Below are 22,740 nucleotides of genomic sequence, written 5' to 3' on the forward strand. Positions count from 1 at the left end.
TAAAGTTTAGCTTTATATATATATATATATATATATAGTAATTTAATTTAATATCTTATTTTTAATAAAAATTATAATTTAAGTTTCGTTCGATCTGTATTAAAATTTAAATCAAATCATTTTGATTTATAAATTAATTGGGTTCCGAAAATTTGATAATAAATTATGGTAATTAGGTTGGGTTTGAACTGATTGGCGATGGACCTCACTTGTCTTCGTGCCTGTAGTTTGCTTCGGTAGCCTTGTCTGTCTCTGGAATCCGGCCTCTTTTTCCCGTGCAGGTACGATCCCGCCCCTGCTCGAGGTGTTCCATGGAGTTGAATGACTGCGAGGAGATGGTGAAAGTGCTGGGCGCGTGTCTCTCTCAAATCAGATGGCGACTGAGGTCCTCGACAAGGCGTCGCCTCGAGACGGGTTACTTTTCTCCTCCATATTCCTGTTTCGTTCTTACTGTTCTGATGGAATCAGGGGCTCTAACCGGAGCTGGTTTATGGGTGAGAGTTAAAGTTCTAATCTTGCAAGCAATTTTAGGGTTGGTCCTGCTAGGAGAGAACTGGAGTAGAAATGCCTGTTTTAGCTTTTTTAAGGGTTATTATATCTGTAAAGAAAATTCAATTGCTTCAATTATTTCAGATCAAAGTTCGTTTTTGTCAAGTTGGATTTTGAAAATCATTTATTGAGTACATAGCCAGCATAAAAATCATCTAAATCTGTGAAAATGAATTTTAACCTTATTGTTCATAAGTCTAGGTTGTAAAAATCATGCTGGTGATGATATGGTCTTGGATATAGCTCCATGAAGAGTTAAATGGGGCACATGATTTATATAATTAATCTTGCTGGGGCATACACAACTTGATGTTGGTGATGATTTATCAAGTAGGGAAATGGAAGGGAATAGATGGACCTTTGTTGCAGCAACACATGGTACTGAGCCAAGATTATGGCACTGAGTTAACACGGTGGATTACATCAATGTGAATATGAGATGTAAACAATACTAGAACATAGTTTTTCTTTCAAAAAAAGAAAAGCAATTCTAGAACATAGTAGCAATTTTTCTAGATCATTATGGGAATACCCTATTCTGCTTGGATCTTTTCTTGATTATTGAACTTTATGCAAGTTGCTATTTATCCTTATGTAGATTTTCTATTCAATATTCTATTTGCAGATATTCTAGCACTATGCACTAGACTGAGACCTGCTGTGTTAGTGGACTATGGTGGAATTATGCCTAAGCTTCAAGAGAATTTATCCTCACTCTTACTCCTTGCCAAGAAGGTAGCTTCATATGCTTAAATGAGTGATAATGCATAACTTTTATATTCTAAAATATGATTTGTAGGTCAGGCAATGACAATTACCTTACTCTATGTATTGAGTTGGTTGTAAGATGACACTTTATTTGAATTTACAAATGTTTCTTTAGATAATTTAGTCTCACAATTCATTGTTTTTTTTAATCTACCCACCCTTTTGATTTTCCCAATTAATTATAATGCAGGAATCAAGTACATTACATCATTTGAGGGTAATGATCTTAGACGACATGGTTTACATTGTTAATGTTGAAGAACTTGCTGAGCATGTATTTCTAAGTCTCAGTTCAGGGCAGAAGCTAATTCTTGTAGATCTCGAGCAATGCCCACTGAAGGTGTTATTTGTTCTCTCTTCTTCTTTTGATTATTTCTTTTACTTTTGTCACTTTTCCTATAATTGCCATTTTTGTCTGCTTCAGATTCTGTCACCTACAGAATCAAATGATATTGCGTCACAGCTCTTCTCTATTCAGAAGCTATTTTCAACAGTTTTTCGTGTTGGAGTCGACAAAGAATCATGTATCAAGGAGAAGCATTCTGCTATACAAATTGCTGATCCTATTGATCTTAGCAGCTTTTTACATGATGCAAGAATCACTCTACCCTCTCTAAATGGGTTAGATCTATTGTAGCTAATTATGTAATTTATTTTGGAAATCATTCTCTTTATCATCACTTGTTTATCTGTAGCATACTGGTAAATCCAAGCTGGTCATGGACCACAAATAAACTATTTATGTGAAAAGAGATATCCGTCTCATGTCCTTTCCTCATGTTACCTTGATTCATTAATTTGTTTGCCGCATTAACTGCTGCAGGTGGCTTCTTGGTTATCCTATCACATACTTATTCAGCAAGGAATATGCTGAAAAAGCTACTCTGCATCTTTCCACCAAGTCTCTTCGTATATTCAAAATTATGGTTAGCAGGTTGAAGTTTTACGCATGGAACTTCTGATTACTTCTGGTGAGGCTGGCTAAGTGCTAGTTTGCTTATCTCAACAATGTCTTGTTTACAGGCAACAAGCATCGGGTTCTCAACTCTATGAAACTGAACTGATGAGGTCATACCTTTCTCTTTTAGAACTTGTAGTAAAGTTTGGTCTATATTTACATAAAGATGCTTGAACATGCTATTTTTGTTCTTCGAACCACTTAGAGACATAGTATCACCTGGAGCTTTATTACCTATTCAATTGTTTTACATATGTTTCCATGATTTGATGACCATGGTGGCATGTTGTTGTATCAGTTTCACAGTGCCCTGTGATATGAGCCAGAGACTAGATAAAGAACCATGGATTGCTGCATTTCTCAGTCGGATATCAGAGAAACTCAAAAGATACAAGCAGATTTGGGCATCCATGCAGTTGGAGATGGAGGTCACCAGTAATCAATTGGTAGTTTTATAAATTGATCACAAACACCATGCTGAAGAAGGAAGAATCTGTTTTTTTTGCATTGCTTGCAAGGCAGTCGGTTAGACGGGAAAGGGAGTTGCAGATGGCCATAATCACTTCACTCTTATATTTATATTTAAGAGATATCGTAAGGTAATTGTCTTATGATATATATAATATTGTAAATGACAGTAGATGGTGACAGGGGCAATAGTGACCATCTATCGCCTAAGTTTCATCCAATACAATATAATTTATATAAGGTATAAATAAATATATAAATGCAACAGATAAGTAATAAAATTTATCACAATATTAATACTAAAAAGTAATATTGTTACTTATATTAAAAGTTTAAGTTGAAAATTTAAAGTTTCAACTCAATAGAACAACAAATCAACAAGTATTAGACTCAATATAACTAATCTTTTATATTATTTATATATACACCATCAACTATCCATAAATCTCTCATTATCAGATTTAAAATTAATGTTTTTTTCATTTTCCTCCTTTGATGTATTTAAATCTTCAACAAGTTCTCTAATAGAAATGTTCCTTATGTTTTTCTTGGTTGCAGCATTTCATCTATTCCTGAGGTCTCTACTACCATTCTCCAAGTCTCGAATTTGGCTTGATCTCATCTTCATCGCTGCCATCAATAAGTCAATCTTGTGCTTTACTAGCTTGAGAGGATAGAAGTAAATTTTCACTCATTTCTCTTTTACTTTTCTTCTTCATAAGATTAGCATTGAATTTGACATATACAAGATGATTCAATTTTGATGTTTTGAGTCTATTCCTCTTCTTAGTATGTATCTAAACAATTAGAAAATTATTAGCGACTAATAAAAATAAAGAATATATAACATAATTTATGAATTACTATTTACCCCTTTAAATTGATTTCAATTTTTTTTATACCTTGATGAATTACTTGTCAAAGAGAGAAATTTCATTGTTATTTTTTATAAGTTTGGAGTGTCGCTACCATAATTGGACCATCATAACTTAAACAAGTAAAAAGACAAAAAAAAAAAAAAAAATCTAAAAATCTGTAAAAGAGATATGTATGTTAGTGAATAGAAATAAAGGAAAGACTGAAGAGATGTTCTTAGATCAAAGTCATGATACACATCCACCTTCTCATAGGTTGTGACCGTCATTTTCTTTCAAAGTTTTTGAATTTACTCTTATACTTCAACAATTTATCATTAAGAATAGTGAATTGTATGTCCTCGCCAATGGGAAAAAGTCTCTCAACATAATTCAAGAACTTATTCATAACATTGATATCATTTTGTATATTAGGGTCTTTAAAGTAAAAAATCGAATTTAACAAGTGACATAGTGCAAAGGACTATCAAGTATGCCCTTAAACTTTCTTATCAATAACTTTCAAAATAGGGGTGACATTTTCTTCTTTTTTGAAAGTCTTTCTAATCTCTTCCTTGGCTTTAAGTGAACCAAATAAAAAGACCATTGAGGGCTTTTTGTCACCGTCAACAAAGCGTACAACTTTTAGCAAAGAAGTGAAAACATTCAAAGCCAAAGAAACACTATTCCAAAAAGAAATACTTGTTATTATCGTCTTCGCTGCTTTCCTTTTCACACTACTCCTTAATTTTGTGTTGCTCCACTCTTTAGATGTAAACATAAGTCTTAACTGATCTTTCTTGTCTTTAAGACTTTTCAAGGTCAAAAATGAAGTAGCAAATCTTGTCACCCCAGGCCTCACAATATCCCTCTTCTTGGTATATTTCCTCATAATAGTCAAAGTTCTATGATGTGCATAAATGAATATTGTTAGGACCTTTGCTTTCTCAACTATTCCTCTAAACTTAAATAGATTTCCAATTGCTTCAAGCATAAGGTTGATTGTATGAGTCACATAAGAGATCCATAAAATTTGAGGTTGTGTAACCTTCAACAACTCTGTCGTTGCCATATTGTTCGTTGCATTGTACTACTTGAACAACATGTTAAGAGCTAATTTCATTAATGTCTTTTTCCACAAACTCAAAAATATAAAACCCAGTGTGTGCATCCATGGATTCTTCAATAGAACTAAGAAATGAAGTGTCTAGTTAACAACTAACACATAAATTCATAATGCTTCTCTTCTTGCGATCCGTCCATGCATATGTCATAATTGAGCATATTCACTCTTCTTCATGTTTTTTTTTCAAAGATAATTTGATTCTCTCAGCTTCTTATTTCAAAAGTGACTCTCTTAGAAGGTATTGGTTTGGAGGTTTTTAGTCCAGACTAAATTCACCAACCGCCTCTACAAATTGTCTAAAACTTTGATTGTCAATTGCATGAAAAGGAATCTCCGCCTCATAAATCTATCTTGCAACGTACTCATGCACATCATTTGTAAACTTTAACTTCAATGCATCATTAATGTTTTGTTGTCTTACCTTTGCTGGATTGATTGCGGATGTCCACTTATCAATAGGCTTGAGGTGCTTTAACTTCTTTTTAGAAGAATCTTTCTCCACTTGACAATCTTCATCCTCTAAATCAACATCTATATTTACTTCCATCCTTTCTCGCTTTTTATTATTGCTATTTTTAAGATAAGCTCTTACTATTTTCTTTTTGTCTTCATCGGATGCTTTAGTGTATGTTTCAACTTGTCCTACAGTACCCATAATATGATGCTTCATCCGATAAACTCTTCCCTTAATAAGTCTCTTACATAATTTGTATGTGATTCAATCTTTTTTTTTTCATTATAATACAACACTCTATAATTCCAAACAATATCGTTAAACTTTCGCTTCAATTCTACCTCCGGTTGTTTTTCATTTTTTTTATCTTTAATTTAACCTTCAATATATATATATATATATATATATTCCATTTAAAATATATTAACCTAATTTAACATTTAAAAATATATATTAAATTAATGAGATAAATTAATTATGTTTTATTAAAATCTAATAAATTTATCTCAATTATAGTTAGGAGTTGATTAATTTTATTAACATAAAATCTTAAGTTAAAAAAAAATCAAGTTTCTACTTTGTTGACATCGCACGTGCCTCGAAGGCGTCACCGGACTAGGGCGATGTGTCTGGGCTAGTTGTGGGGCTCGAGCGGCGTGTCCAGGCCTACACGACGGGTCCAGACTCATTGTCAGGCCTAGGTGACGCCTTCGGAGGCATTGTGACATGTCGACACCTTGCGTATGTCATGTCGGTCTCGACAAAATCAATATAGCTGACGATATTGTAATTTGAAATATGTAAAAGTCTAACCTAAACAACGGTGGCGGCGGTGAAAGGAGGTGAGTGTTTCGAAATCAAAGTGAATGAATGTTTAACTCTAAAATACCGTTAATTTTGCCATTTAACCCACCTTTGACAAAAGCGGGGCGGAACTAGTCTGCCTCACGCCTAGGTGGCACCTAGGCGACCGTCACATCGGCCTTTTAGAACATTAAGTATGTAATATTTATTGGATAAATAGAGATTCACTATTTAAGTGCACATTCTCTATGTATAATTGGATTTTAAACTCATTTATTAAATTTTTGCAATATGATTTATAGTATGAGAGAATTTGTGATTGGATCACAACTAGTGAGTATGTCTACATGTGTAATTATGAATGTATTGAAATAATCTCTAGTCAATGAATTGATGAGTTCAAACATTATTGATTCTGTGAGACTAACATGTGTTATGCTTCTTAGTCCAACCAAGCAACATTTCCTCACTGAGTGGAGACATTGAGATGTTGAGAGTTATGTTGGTGCGGTTAGCACTAACGGTCGAACTCAGGTTTTGATGAATGACAAAATAGGTTAAGTTAGTTTTGTTGGTGATCTAACACTCTGACCGAGTGTGCAGGTGAAGTCCAGACAGGTCGACGGGCTGACTGGATGTCTGGTACGAAGCCCAGCTAGGTCGACGGGCCGACCGGATAACTGACACGAAGTCCAAATGGGTCAACGGGCTGACCGGACGTTTGGCACGAAGTCCAGCTAGGTCGACGGGCTGACCGGATAGCTGACACGAAGTCCAGAACGGTCGAAGGGCTGACCGGACGTCTGGCAGGTAAGTGGAGGTAAGTCACTGGAGGGGAGTGGCTGTGAGAATGTGTTCCCAGGAAGGGAACTTAGGCGCCGATCCGACTTAGAACCATCTCGGAACTCTAAGTCGAGATCTTGACTAGATTCCGATCTCGGGGAGACGGAATCTAATTTCTGTTTTTCTTATCTATAAAACTGTGTTAACAATCTGTGTTACAGGGTATAATTGCCTCGGACTAAAGTTTTTCTTGCAGGAAGGAGTCTGCTGGAAACTTGGGTCCGGGCACCCGGGAGGTACCCAGGGGCTCGGAGGTCCGGGCGCCCGGGAGGTACCCGGGCGTCCGGAAGCAAAAGTTTATCCTCCTCGCGTCGTCGCCACGTGGAGCCTTCTGGTTGGGTCGACTACGTCATGGTCGAGGCGCATTGAAGGTTTCAGGCGCCCCGAGCCTCCTATATAAGGAGGGTCAAAGGCGGAGCTCCAAAAATAATTCTGATTTCTATCTCTGGTGCTCCTGTGACGTTGCGAAAAGCTCTCTAACAAAGTTCTAGTTCGCTCTTTCTTTACTAATTGTCGGTTTTTATTTTTCCTAATTAATTCTAACATCTCTGTACTTAATTCTTTTGTAATCATTATTCGAATTAATTAGTAATTGCCCATTGAAAGTACCTTTGTGTGTAGGCCTTGGAGTAGGAGTCGACACAGGCTCCGAACCAAGTAAATTGAACTGTGTCAGCATTGTTCTTTTCGCTTATTCGTTTTCCGCTGTGCTTACTATTATCGAAAATTTTAAATCGATATTCACCCCCCCTCTATCGAACGATCACGATCCAACAAGTACTATCAGAGCAGGTACCGCTCTAATTTGGTGTAATCACCAGTCAGACAAGGGGGTGACATTTTTTTTCATTTTTTTCGGCTTGTCAGTTTTTCGCATAATTCCAAAATGGTATTATTACCTTTTTGGAAATATTTTCTAATTGTAGTTAATCTAAATTGGTGCAACACCAATTTAATTTTTCTCTATTATTTCAATTTCCTCCCGTACTACTAATCCAAGACCAAGTGGGACTTTGCTTGTCTATCTACTCTCTTTTGTGTAGGATGTCTCAGATCGAAGGCTTCAGTACGGTGCGTCCTCCCCTATTAAACGGGGACGATTTTCCGTACTGGAAGAAAATGATGGAGGTCTACCTGAAGACGGACTTCGACCAATGACTCAGCGTTACAAAAGCCTACAAACCGCCAGTTGACAACTCCAGAAATCTTCTTGATCCAGAACAATAGACATCAGACATAAAGAAGAAAACGTCAATGGAGAACAAGGCGATCAACACGCTACAATGCGGACTAACAAGGGAAGAGCTGAACCGAGTAGGATCGCATCAGAACGCGAAAGAACTCTGGGACAAGCTAATCGAGCTGCACGAAAGAACCAGCGACGCTAAGGTAACAAAACGTGATTTATTATTAAATAAAATATTTAACATAAAAATGAAGGAAGGAGAAACGATAAGTCAACTTCACGCGAGGATCAAAGATATCCTCAACGGGCTTCACGCGATAGGCCACCAGATGGAAAACAGAGATCTGATTGTTAGTTAGAGCCCTAGAGCCAATCATATGATAATTGTTGTATGCACTCATTGTATCATATTCCTATGTATATAAAGACATTTGTTTTGGTTATTATACTTACTTGTATTGGTGCCAAATAAGTAAGTATAATAGCGTCCTTGAGTAGAAGGTTCTTATCTATATCAATCGATTAGTTGAATCGATAGTGAGATGATATAGAGAACACTACTCTTAATCATTCCTAGTCGAGTATTAACATTCAGGGACAATATTAATGTGATGAGACTAGCATGTAGGTCAACTCGATGACTTGATCTCACAAGTCATGGGTATAGAGATATCAAGTTGACACATGAGTATACATTGGAGAATATATACTGAATGACCCGCCATGAGAAAGTATCATGGATCGTTATATGAGTGTCATATACTTTCTCATGTGGCTATTAGTATGACTATTAGTCCTTGGACCTGAAGTCACCATGGTTCCCTACATAAGGAGTTGCATACTTTGGCTTCGTTAAACGTCACCCGTAACTGGGTGGACTAAAACGGCGATTACTGGGTATGTAACAAATTATGCGGAGGGATGTGAGTGATGTAGATGGGATCTATCACTCCTATATAACGGGAGTGACATTGTTATTCTTGATAGAGTGAGACCACTAAGTGCATGGCCATGCCCAAATGAGTCAATATGAGATATTGAGCTCATTTGATTATAGTGAGTCTACTTGGAGTTCAAGATTTAGATTGATCAGAGGATGACACCGTCTATACCTCAAATTGATCAATCTAGATGTCAAGGATAGAAGGACATTGTCATATATTGTGAAGAGTCACAATTAGTAGTCATAAGATGATGTTGGATCTCAACATTCTTGTAACTTGGGTAGTAATGATGTGTTGCTAGATACCGCTCATTACTTATGCTTCTAAATGAGTTTTAGGAGTATTGCCAACGTTACAAGAACCTATAGGGTCACACACAAAGGGCAATTAGATAGAGATTAGGTTTATATGATGAACCAAGAGGATTAGGTTCATGTTATGAACCAGATTGGATTAAGAGTAATCCTAATTAAGCTAATTTAGTTGGACTCAATTTGGTTCATGTGTTAAATGAGTCTAATTAGATTTGGATTCATTGAGTCAATTTAATTCAATGGATATAGATTCATTAAATTAAATTGGTTTGAATCAAATGGTTGGATTTGATCAACCATGGGAGAGAAGAGGTCAAGTTTGACTTGACTTGAGAAGGGAAGATGAAAGGTCAAGTTTGACTTGACCAATGCCACTTCATTTGTGAGTTGACATAGAGTGAGCCAATGATGATGTTCCACATCATTAAGGATAGTACATGTGTGTGCCACCTCATGAGGGAGATCAAGAGTTGTGACTCTTGGTATTCCATGGAGTTTAAAACTCCTCATGAAGTGGCCGACCACATGATTGTGTGGTTTACAATTTTGTGATTCATTTCACTCCTTCTTCTTCCTCCTCTCATCTTCTTCTCTCCCTCTCCTCCATCTTGGCCGAAACCTTCAAGAGTGCTAGCACACTCTAAGGTTTCTTCTCCACCTTTTGTTCGTGTGGATACACATAGAGGGGTGTTCACTTGACACCCTTGAGATCCGACGAACCTTGGACGAGCAGGATAAGCGAAGGGCTTCGCATTAAAGGTATAACTTCTCTACCATGTAGATGTAGTGTAGATTTAGGATTAGAAAACTTGTACATGTAAATTTTAATCTTCGCACGGATCCGGTGGCATGGAACTTCGGGGTTTCCGTAACGCAAAAAGTGATTTTTGCGACCCGAAAGTACCAACACTGATAAGGTACGCGTTAAACGTATTTCCACGCAATAGTTTGTGGGCATCCATCGTGGATGCATACAAAATTTCTAAAAATTATCTGAACTAAAATTAGATGAACTTTTTTGTGAATTAGAACTGCATGAGCAAACTAACACCGGGGCCGAGAAAGGTATTATTTTGCTTGCAGGTTCCTCCAAAGAAAAGAAGAACAAGCCTGAACCTGAAGAAGATTCTGACCAGGATTATGAAGATGAAGAGTACCTGGTGAACCTGGTAAGGAAAATGTTCACCAGGAGGAAGAAGAGCTTCAGCAAGAAGGACCTGTAGAAGATCAACACTCCAACCGAATCGAGGAACATAACGTGCTTCAGATGTAACAAAAAGGGGCATTACAAGAACGAGTGTCCAAGACTGAAGAACGATAAAACGAAGCTGACCAAAAAGAAGGCCCTCAAAGCAACGTGGGACGACTCATCTTCGGAAGAATCAAAGGACGAAGATCAGAAGAACCAGAGTTACCTCGCGCTGATGGCCCGTGAAGCAGAGTCGGAGGACGAATCGGAAGATGAGTCCGAACCCGAATTAAGCCACGAGTCCGTACTCATTTCCGAAGGTCCCAAAGTGGTATACCTAAATTTAAATAGAAAGTTTTTTAAAATTATTTCTTGTTTAAATAACAAATTAGTTAAATCTGAAAAAGAAAACAAATTACTCCTTGAGGAAAATCAAAACCTCAAGGAACAAATAACAAATAATAATCTAACTCAAGATCTAACACTTGAGGAGAAAAATTTGACACTAAAATTAGAAATTAACAAATTAAAAGATATGTTAAAAAAATTCACAACAAGATCTAAGAACTTAGATCTAATCTTAACTAACCAAAAAACAATTTACAATAAAACCGGACTTGGCTACAAGTCAAGCTTAAATAAAACATTTAAATCATTAATAACCCAACACAAACTAACAAATAAAGCTTGTGTTCCGAAAGCATGCTTAACCACGTAAGTAGGACTTAACCAATACTACATACCTAAAGAAAAAAATATACTATATAAAATTAAATAATTCAAATCAAAAACCTAAATACAAATCTAAATCAACAAATTCAAAAACTAAACATTTTAAAACCCACCAAAATTTAGAATATAATGAAGTTAAATATAACTATAAAAGAAATAGACATAAACCAAGAATTAAAAACTAAAATAAAGGGCAATAATTCAGGGGGAGACTCCAGAATAGCTGGCACCTCCAAAACTAACATAGCCGGAAGGGTAACTCAAACTAATTTACCTGACAGGGTACTTAGGATTAAGTAGAAAGGGGTTCAAGTTTAACTTGAAAAATGATACTGGTGAAATTTTGGATGATAGTACGTCAGGGAAGCTCAGTCCATGCATGTCTAGGAAGATATGACTTCGACCTGGTGCATTTGGCTAAGTGTAATTGACCAAAGCTATCCTTAATGGATCCTAACCAGTTTGACCAAGGTTTTGTACTAAGTCCAGTGGATATGACTATTTGGAAAATCTCGAAGGTATGACTACTCTAATGATGTCCAAGTGACTCACCATAGCCCGAAGTTTATTCAGAGAATGCCTATCTGTTGAATCCAAAGCTAAACTTGAATCTAACACAAAGTTAAAACCAAACCCTAAAATTGAACCTAATTCATCTCATAAATTATAGGATTTCCTGATTGAAAACATAGATCGGGTGAGATGACTAATGACTTAATTAAAATTAAAATAATAAATTAAATCAAATTGAATTTAAAATCAAAATAAAAAATTAAAATTAAAATTAAAATCAAAATTAAACTTAAAAATTTATTTTAACTTAAAAATTTATTTTAACTTAAAAATTTATTTTAAAAATTTATGTTAAAAATTTATTTTAATTTATTTTAAAAACTTATTTTAACTTAAAAATTTATTTTAAAAATAAATTTTTATTTTAAAAATTTATTTTAACTTAAAAATTTATTTTATCTTAAAAATTTATGTTGAAAATTTATTTTAAAATTTTATTTTAACTTAAAAATTTATTTTAAAAATTTTATTTTATCTTAAAAATTTATGTTAAAAATTTATGTTAAAAATTTATTTTAACTTAAAAATCTATCCAAAAAAATTTATTTATTTAGTTTAAAACAAAAATTATTTTAACTTAAAAATTTATGTTAAAAATTTATTTTAACTTAAAATTTCATTTTAAAAACTTATTTAAAAAAAAACTTATTTTATATTAAAAATTAATTTTAAAGATTTTAAAAATTTACTTTAACTTAAAAAAAAAATACCCGAAGTTAGAAACCAAGGGCGCCAACCCCTGGTATTCCCTTCTGGGGCACCCAGAAGGGACTCCGGGCGCCCCGCCCCAGGCAACCCTGGGCGCCCGGGAGGTATCCAGGCGCCCGGAGCCTCCTATAAATAGGGGGGCAGAGCTGTCCCCTGACTCTTGTTAAGGCTCGTTTTGAGCTTTGCTGCGAGAGTGATCAAATCTAAAATTTTAATCTACGGTTATTCCGTTGCTGTAAATCAACCGAGGTCGTCAATTCTAAAATTTATTCACGGCGCCTCGGTAAATTTCTTTCATCTTCGAAATTTCTTTAAATATTTCATTGATTATCTGCTTAAGTATAGTTTCATTTATAATGTAGAAAGCGCTCTAGATCTGATGCTGACCCCTCGATTGCTAGCTTAGACCCTAGGTTTCCCACTGACGAACTTAGGATTAAGTTTGAGTCAACCATTTATATGGCCATTAGGACTAAATGTCTAGATAGAGCGTTCTTTTTACGTTCTTGCGTTCTAGTTATAGAGGTTATTAGCCACTATAACTTGCGGAACCTTGTTTACTGTACCAACTCAGTAAATATAGATTTATGTGCTGAGTTCTATAATAACTTGGTAAGGGTAGATGATCTCACTTATGTTACTAGGGTAGCTGATACGGATATTACACTATCCCCTACCACTATCCGGGACTTCTTAGGGTTACGACCATCTGCATTTCGTTTTCAGTGTTACCCCCTAGGGATCTACCATTTGGTGATCCCTACTCACACGTCACTCTGGATACGATTCATTCGTATTTTTTCGAAGGAGAGCGTGTACCCACCGTGATTATGTTTAGGTCAGTTGACCTTCGAGTTCATGACTATGCACTGTATAGGGTCTTAGTTTACTGCATACTACCACTATCCACTCACAACATAGAGATGATGTGCCCTTTCCATTCCTTTCTTTTGTACGCACTTTGCCATAGACTAGACATAGATATTAGTCTACATATATTTCAGACCATTTTCTATGCAGCTGGATATGTCACCAACGCTCGAGTTCATATGCCATATGGTCATATTTTGACGACATATTTCACTGACCTCCACATTAACGTCACCCAAGGTAATGTTCGGGCCATGACTGAGTTCGACGTCATAGGATCTAGGAGCTTCTCATTAGTGGGTGTCCACGTAGATGAGGATGATGGTGTTATGTCTTGGCGGAGAGGGGCACAACACCAGCCAGACCCAGATGCCTAGGAGGCAGCAGAGCATGATGAGTTTATTGTTGCATTGTTCGGCGACGACGCTCCAGCTCCAGCACCAGCTCCACCTCCAGGCCGAGCACCTTGTCCTGCACATCGCACTTTAGGCGATCGAGTTGCTGGACTCGAGTTATCCATGACGAGTCTTCAGCAGGAGGTCTCAGACCTGAGACGAGACAAGATATCTCGGACCTGAGATGAGACGTGAGACAGGATATCTCAGACCTTCGACATGATCTATCCAGTTCCCGAGAGGATGCCCGGACACGTCACGCTGAGCTGATCGAGATGTTCCGTTCCTTCGGAGCTGGACCTTCCGGACCACACCCCTCCTCATCTTGATAGACATTCCGACCACTATGTACTCTTTATCATGATCATTGTACCCTGATTTTGATATTGATTTATGATATCCTGAACTACACCTACTTAGGTATATATTAACTTTGAAAATGATAGACTTGATGTGGCTAATAAACTAGAAATCTTAAAACTGGTTTAAAAAATAGTTGATTTCAAAAATTAAGGTAAAATATTTTGATGTTTTCAAAATTTCATATTTTTAGAATTTTAAAACAGTTTTAATCTTAGACTAAAAAAGTTCTCTAGAAATTATGTTCCCTTAGGGCTAGTACTTGAGCATCTCACCAGCACTCTAGGATTTCCTTGTTTGTGATTGCCAAAAATAGAAAGGGGTGATATGCATAGGCAGATTGCCTGGACTTAAGATGCTTATGTCAGTACATCGATATAAGTCTGGACATTAAATACCAAATAAATATTAATCAAATTAAGTCATTTAGTGTAGTCAAATACTAACTGATGTTTAGACTTAACTTGACTAACCAAGTGAAAGTTGCTATCCTTTGAATAGTTAGTAAGTAGTTAACTGGTTAGACAGATTTTGTATATCAGGTTCAGGGGGAGAAATTAATTGTTTTTAAAAATTAAAAGCTTTCTTAAAAACATTATGAAACAAACTTTTTACAAACTTAGTTTTTCTTCAAAATAGTTTTCCTTAAAATTTGAATCTTTTCAACCTGCAAAATTATTTTTTGAAAATTTTATTCTTGTAAAATTACCTTTATAAAACTTATGGTTTAAAGGTTTTGAAAATTTGGTGAACTCTTTCTTTGATAAATATATTATCTTTCTAACTTAACCATTTTTTCAAATCTAGCTAAAGCTTGTTAAAAAATTATTCCTTCAAAGCTAGTTGTTCCTTTTGAAAAGGTTAAGAGATACTTTTTCGAGTAAATTATTTAATTTAACTCCCCTGAGTCGATTTGATTTATACTTACATTCTTTTTGCAAATATTTTGTATTTTAGATCAATGTTTATTTTTTGATGAATGCCAAAGGAGAAGAGTTAGGTGGTTAAGTTAGCTAAAACAAAATTAAAAAAAAAACTAACTTAAAAACCTGTTAATGCTTGTTTTACTTGCATTTTACACTAACTTAATCAAGTTGTCATTCCATCAAAAAGGGAGAGATTGTTGGTGCGGTTAGCACTAACGGTAGAACCCAAGTTTTGATGAATGAAAAAATAAGTTAAATTAGTTTAACTGGTGATTTAACACTCTGACCGAGTGTGCAGGAGAAGTCCAAACAGGTCGACGGGCTGACCGGATGTCTGACATGAAGCCCAGCTAGGTCGACGGGTCAACCGAATAGCTGGCATGAAGTCCAAACGGGTCGACGGGCTGACCGGACGTTTGGCACGAAGTCTAGTTAGGTCGACGGGCTGACCGGATAGCTGGCACGAAGTCCAGATGGGTCGAAGGGCTGACCGGACGTCTGACAGGTAAGTGGAGGTAAGTCACTGGAGGGGAGTGACTATGAGGACGCGTTCCTGAGAAGGAAACTTAGGTGCCGATCCGACTTAGAACTATCTCGGAACTCTAAGTCAAGATCTTGACTAGATTCCGATTTCGAAGAGACAGAATCTAATTACTGTTTTTCTTATCTATAAAACTATGCTAACAATGTGTGTTACAGGGTATAATTACCTCGGACTAAAGTTTTTCTTGCAGGAAGGAGTCTGCTGGAAACTTGGGTCCGAGCGCCCGGGAGGTACCCAGGTGCCCGGGGGGTACTCGGGCGCCCGAAGGCAAAAGTTTATCCTCCTCGCGTTATCGCCACGTGGAGCCTCCTGGTTGGGTCGGCTACGTCATGGTCGAGGCGCCCTGAAGGTTCCTGGCGCCCCGAGCCTCCTATATAAGGAGGGTCAAAGGCGGAGCTCCAACAACAACTCTGATTTCGATCTCTGGTGCTCCTGCGACGTTGCGAAAAGCTCTCCGACAAAGTTCTAGTTCACTCTTTCTTTACTAATTGTCAGTTTTTATTTTTCCTAATTAATTTTAGCATCTCTGTACTTAATTCTTTTGTAATCATTATTCGAATTAATTAGTGATTGCCCATCGAAAGTACCCTTGTGTGCGGGCCTTGGAGTAGGAGTCGACACAGGCTCCGAACCAAGTAAATCAAACTGTGCCAGCATTGTTCTTTTCGCTTATTCGTTTTCCGCTATGCTTACTATCATCGAAAATTTTAAATCGATATTCACCCCCTCTCTATCGAATGATCACGATCCAACAAGTTAAACGTGGATGCTAGTTATGGTAACTAATTCATTAGAGTGACTTGTTGTAAAAGTTCATATAATTTTTTACATATATGGATATGCCAATGAAACTCTTACTATAGCTTGAGTGTAAGTTTCCTTGACTTGAGGTATTTAAGTTTTCTTAGTCATAGAGACTTATACTTTGACATCTTTAACAAGCATCTCCTTATAGATGTAGATCCGGAATGATTAGGCATAAGCTAAAATGTTAGAAGGTGTTTGGATAGTCCACAGAGGAATCATAATTCCTTACAAGAGGAGAAATATACCCTATGGTCACTTGTCAGAATTGTTACTGAAAGTCTTTAACTAAAGTAACACATGTTAAGAGTATGATACTCTTAGACACATGTCTACGTAATTTTAATACACGGGACAAGAAAGTATTATTTGGGCAAAGTGTGACATGGTCAGCCTAGTGGTGACTAACATATATGTAACACCCACGAATTTCTTAAGCTAAGTATGTGAAGATTTTCTCTTAGAATAAAAGAAGACAAGATGGAACCAAAAATATATATAAAAAAAAAGAATATTGGTCAAGGATTGAACTTTGAACCTTCTTAAGCTAAGGATTTTGGAATTACCACTAGACCATCATGAGTTATTGTTGAATAGAGAATGGATATTGTAGATATAGATAAAACCATGATTAAGAGAAGGAAGCAAGAAACATCAAGTAGCTTTCTTCCTCCCTCTCTTGATTAAGAAGCAAGACAAGTTGTTTTTTCCTTCCTCACTCTTTCCCATTTTCGTGAAGATCCAAGGGAAGGAGAGGAGAGGAAGTAAGAGGATGAATGAAGACATTTCTTCATCATTAAGAGAATAAAAGATGAGTTAAGAAGAGGGGAAAGCAAAGTCTCTTTTTGCTTCTTACTTCCACCTAGCATAAGAGGAAAAACCAAGAAGGGATTTCATTTTTTCTTCCCTTCCCTCACCATTGCCGTGACCTAGAGCATCCTCTCTTCTTTCCCGAAAATCCAACTAAGGTTTTCTACCTAAGAAAACCAAACCACAAGAAGGAACCCTTAAGATCTACCTCTCACAAGCAAGAGAAGCACAAAGGAGCACTAGGAGGAGAAGCTCTCTTCTTTCTCTTCACAAAGGGTACCTTCTTTTAGGAAAAGACCAAGCAAGAGGATGTGAATATCCCCTCACCTGTGGTACAAGTTGTTATATGGTTTTTATTCGAGTTTAGATGAATTTACAACCTAGAGTTTCCTTTAGAAATTTCGGTCATGATACTTGTAAAGTTTATGGAAGCTTAAAATCAAAACCAATATGTTTAAGTTTTTCCTCATGATATGCTATGAATATAGCCTTGATATTTCATGCTTGTACAAGGCTTGGAGTTAGGTAATACCCTACCTTAGGGTTCGGCCATGAAGAAGCTTAAAACCTAGGGAAGCTCAATTTAAAAACTAACATGCCTATGATCTCTTCTATGATGATATATGAATATTTTCCTTGATGTTTATACTTGTATGTTGCTTAGAACTAGTAGGACCCTACCTTAAGGTTTCGGCCATGAAGGGATTTAATACCTTAAGGAGGCTCAACCTCAAATCTAGCTTGCTTATGTTTTACCTTATGAAAAGATATGAGAATACCATAATGCACTTAAGATTTCATGTTGCTTAGGGTTAGGTTTCACATGATAAACTTTCGGCCAACATAAAATGTAAGGCTTAGGCAAGCCTAAACTCAACCCTAACATGTTTATGTTCCTCCCCATGATATGCTATGAAATTCATAAGGTACTCACATGCTTGTAAATTCTAGAAGAAGTATCAAGTATGAAGTTTTCCATAATATGTTGTGAATGTTCTCTTGATGTTTTATACTTGTATGTTGCTTAGAACTAGTAGGATCTTACCTTAAGGTTTCGGCCATTAAGGGATTAAATACCTTAAGGAGGCTCAACCTCAAATCTAGCTTGTTTATGTTTTACCCTATGAAAAGATATGAAGATAACATAATGCACTTGAGATTTCATGTTGCTTAAGGTTAGTTTTTTTTTTCCATGATGAACTTTCGGCCAACATGAAATGTAGGGCTTAGGCAAGCCTAAATTCAACCCTAACATGTTTATGTTTTTCTCTATAATATTCTATGAAATTTATAGGGTACTCTTATGCTTAGAACTTATGCTTTTGTAGCATTCGGCCACTTACACTTGGTGAACTTAGGAAGCTTGAACTTTAACCTAATATGCTTATGTGAATGCTTATGATAAATGCATGGAAATTGATTAGGATTCACATGTTTACATGCTATTTGTAACCAAGTTTTGGACCTTGTATATTTCGGCCAAGATGGATTTTAAAACCTAGGAAGCATAGAACCTAGATCAAATATGCTTATGATGTTCCTTATGATAAATGTTATAGGAATGAATGTGGGTTCATATGCTTGTATGATTTCATGTAACCTAAATGAGCCTATGCATGTTTCGGCCACCCTTAGTGGGTTATGGATTTAGACTAAATTGTGACCCAATATGTCCTTTCCTTGCCATGATATGAATTAGAAGAAGTTAACTTGTGATCCATGCATGATTATGTTTTCTTTTTCTTTCCATGATGTATTATATTGCTCGTTTAAATATGCTTATGAACCATGCATGAGAATAATATCTAAAATGACTATGTGCCCAAAATATGATGGCTATGTGCCCAAGACAAGTATGATGGCTATGTGCCCAAGTATGCATGACTATGTGCCTATTTATGCATACCTTATGAATGACATGAATGACATGAACATGATATGCTATGAATGACATGAATGGAATATGCTATGAATGACATGAATATGATATGCTATGAATGACATGAACATGATATGCTATGAATAACATGAATAAGATATGCTATGAATGACATGAATGTGTTATGAAATGATAGAGATATGATATGACATGTATTTTACTTTGAATGGCTTGTACCAAAAGGGTGGGCTCCTTATGCGCCCCTAGGTCGAATTACGGGCCTAGTAAAGGGTGGGCTCCTTACGTGCCCCTAGGCCGAGCTACGGGCCTAGTTTCCTAGTAGGTTCAAGACTAGCTACCTTGGGTCTACTTAGGATGCGCGCATTATGTATGTATGTGGTATTAAGCCGGGCCCCTTCATGTTGAGATTATTTTCAAGTACTATATGATATTGTTTTAAGACATCTCACTCATGACATAAACCATATTTTGAAAGGCATATTGCACATGACATTACCCATGTTTTAAAGGACATCTTGCAATCCAAGCTTACGAAATGATGTGAAAGGATTCTTACAGTTATGCTATGATATGATGTCTTGATGTTATGAAAAGAAATGTCATGATGTTTTCACTTATGCTATGATGTACACTTATGTTATAATATGATCTATACCATGATATGATGATTTCCCATGTTATGATATGACCTATGCCATAATATGATGATTTCTTATGTTATGACATGATTTATGCTATGATATGATGTTACTTATGCTATGATATGATGATTACTTATGTTATGACATGATTTATGCTATGATATGATGTTACTTATACCATGATATGATGATTACTTATGTTATGATATGAGTTATGCTATGATATGATGTTACTTATACCATGATAAGATTTATGCCATGATATGATATGTTTTAATTATATGATATGAGTGTCATCTATTCCATGATGTATGATATGATGATTTTAAATGATATATTGGTTTTTGTGAGTAGGAAATGATCTCACTAAGCCTTGAGTGCTTACAGATACTTTTCCTTGTACCACAGATAAAGGTAAAGGATGGATAAACTAGAGGAGTAGGAGGAAGGGGTAAGAGATGTGTGATGGTGACTTGGCTAAAGAAATAAAATGACCTGCTGAAGTGAACTTAGAATAATATGTTATGTTATGTGATGTCTTTTATGATTCCCTATGCATGTGTTAGAAATGAATACTATGACTATTTAAGTTGAACCATGTATTTCATACTCATATGCTTAGTATGTTATTCTATGCTTAGTATGATTCTAGGCAAACATAGATATGCTTCCGCTGTATGTATGTATGAATGTTTAAGTTTACTAAGTCTAAGGGTAAGAAAGTAACCCCACCCTCACTAGGCAGGAGTGTAGTAAAGGGGCGGGCATTACAATATATAGACCGAATCAATCATTGATTTTTTGATCAATTGGAGATAATGTTGTACTACTAGGTGCCACTCATGATCGATTTATAATCAATAGTTAATTATGGATGACCAACATAACCAGGAATCTATTATGTCACACGCACTACAAGTTTATTCGAAGGACTTAAAACGAGTTTGAGAATTAGATTCTCAGATTGAGAGAGATTATTTTTGATTGAATCGAATGAAGGGCAAATATGGAAGATATTTTGTCGCAACAGAAGCGCGAATGGGCCATATCTTTTGAAGATGAGTTGGACCCTTTTTGGTTTACTTATAAATTAAATTGATTTGTTTTAATTAAAAGGGGTTTGGTGATTGAACCAAATGGTTTGTTTACTGTATCAAATGGTTTAGTTTTTGAACCAACTTGGTTCGATCTTGAACCAAACTTATAGCTAATGGTTTGTGTTTTGGGTTAACCGAACAGATTATGGACTTGCTCCTCTAACCTGTTAAGAGATCTCTCTCTCTATATATATGATATTGTTGGTGTAGGGTGCACCAGAATCGAACCTGAGTTTTGATGTTGTCAAAGGTCCAATTTAAGTCTTGTTGTAATCTAACAAGTTAAACTAACTATACAGGATATTACTTGACCGGGAAGTCTTTGTAGGATCGAGACACGCTAGAGCGGGAGTGAATAGTGCTCATGACTTTTACATTCATTTTTAAGACTTCGGAGAGAACGCAGCGGGATAAATAAAGAGATGAAATGTCAATACTAACAAATCCAAGATTTACTTGGTTCGGAGCATGTGACGACTCCTACTCCAAGGCTCGCATGTGAGAGTTCTTTCAATGGACAATCAATAATTAATCGAAGAATACAAATATCGTTTTGAATGATTACAAGTAATTTGAACAATAAAAATACCGATGACTTTGGAGAATGAAATTTTCAGTATAATCGTCGTTGGAGCAGCTTTCGGGAGTCGTAGAAGCTTTTTCTAAGCAGCATGCAAGAGAAGAACTTCTTTGGATTGATGTTTTAGAGCCACTGGTCGAAGCCTCTTTTTATAGCCCATTCTGGGCGCCTGGAACCCTTCCGGACACCCATACCGTTGACGTGGGTTCAGCCAGTCGTTGCACTTCAACTCAGAATTGGGATAACTTTTTTGGTCCGGATGCCCAGACCAGCTCCGGGCGCCCCGGTAGCTTCGGGCGCCCAAATAGCTCCGAGCGCCCAGATAGCTCCGGGCACCCAGACAGCTCGGACGACACTGGTCCGGGTACCCAGACCAGCTTCGGGCCCCCAGAATGTCCTTTTTCGCACTTCTCTTTCATGAAAAGAAAGAGTTAGTCTAGGCAAATAATATATCAAGAAAGACAATATTTGACAGCCTTCAGACTGTCCGGTCTTAACTTTGAGTTTCGTTGAAACTCTAGGTTGAACCGACGCCTACTGTTCCATCTTCGAGGAACACGTCCTCATCTACTCCTCTTAGGAGAAATGACCTTTTGCTAAAACAGTCCTCCAGACCGTTTAGACTTTTGCTCAGGGTCCGAGCCTTCAAGACTTCATGCTGAAAGTCCAATCCATGACCCATCCAGTCTTCCACATGGTGTCCGAGACCCCCATATTTATTGGTGCGGGAAACATCTACCGATTGAACCTGAGTTTTGATAATGGAAAAGAGTTCAAAGTTAAGATTATTTGTGATCTAACAAAGTTCATTGAGCTTGCAGGAAAGTCCTAAGTTGTCTTAGGCAAAAGTCCTAATGGATTTTAGGCAGGTGGAAAACCCTAGGGGGTGGTAACCCTAGTGTTGGTTGCTACTCGGAATACCGTTTTAGTTCCCATGTATAAAAATTTCTACAAGCATAGAACTATCCTAGCTACCCATGTGCTCTACTGAAGTTAAATTTGGATTGCAAACTATGCTTAACATTATTAATCCAAATTGTTCTTCAGAAGTTAAACTTGGATTAGAAACGATACTTAACATTTTTACTCCAAGTTTAACCGATGTGTTCTTCATAAGTTAAACCATATTACAGAAATTAATTAAATATCTATTTCAAAGATCGGCTTCCAAGTTAAACATGGCGAGGCACTAGACCTTCTTGGGTATGAGATCATCCACCACTTCCTAGACAAAGTCTTTCAAAGAAATCAGATATTTAACTTCTTACAGTAAACTAGGTTTAACTACAGAGATCTCAATAGAAACACAATATCGAAACATGAAATCAAAAAATAAAATCGAT

The 22,740-nt window shown here is 36.4% G+C and overlaps 1 protein-coding gene across 4 annotated transcripts; it reads left to right on the forward strand.

Moving 5' to 3' along the window:
• The first annotated feature begins 183 nt into the window (after positions 1-183).
• LOC122001422 lies at positions 184-20,146 on the forward strand. 4 transcript variants are annotated; one of them, XR_006117359.1, is made up of 10 exons: positions 231-494; positions 1,175-1,284; positions 1,508-1,657; positions 1,742-1,938; positions 2,141-2,251; positions 2,341-2,385; positions 2,574-2,703; positions 2,798-2,874; positions 3,302-3,422; positions 20,129-20,146. XR_006117359.1 is itself a non-coding variant. In XM_042556148.1 (9 exons), the coding sequence occupies exons 1-9, from the start codon at positions 312-314 to the stop codon at positions 3,357-3,359; spliced, it is 981 nt and encodes a 326-aa protein (XP_042412082.1). In that variant the 5' UTR covers positions 184-311; the 3' UTR covers positions 3,360-3,520. The 4 variants fall into 4 exon arrangements, 3 of the variants coding, with proteins under 3 accessions (XP_042412082.1, XP_042412081.1, XP_042412083.1); XM_042556148.1 differs by lacking the exon at positions 20,129-20,146 and having other exon boundaries at positions 184-414; positions 3,302-3,520; XM_042556147.1 differs by lacking the exon at positions 20,129-20,146 and having other exon boundaries at positions 3,302-3,520.
• Positions 20,147-22,740: the final 2,594 nt, after the last annotated feature.

Source organism: Zingiber officinale, chromosome 7A (assembly GCF_018446385.1).
Source record: "Zingiber officinale cultivar Zhangliang chromosome 7A, Zo_v1.1, whole genome shotgun sequence".
In the NCBI taxonomy this organism is placed as follows: Eukaryota; Viridiplantae; Streptophyta; class Magnoliopsida; order Zingiberales; family Zingiberaceae; genus Zingiber; species Zingiber officinale.

Bases quoted from the DNA above. Each gene is read 5' to 3' on its own strand.
- LOC122001422 (XM_042556147.1), top strand. From the start codon at position 374: ATGGCGACTGAGGTCCTCGACAAGGCGTCGCCTCGAGACGGGTTACTT. The intron at 2,252-2,340 runs GTTGAAGTTTTA...TCTTGTTTACAG, and splicing joins TTCAAAATTATGGTTAGCAG to GCAACAAGCATCGGGTTCTC. The intron at 2,386-2,573 runs GTCATACCTTTC...TTGTTGTATCAG, and splicing joins TATGAAACTGAACTGATGAG to TTTCACAGTGCCCTGTGATA.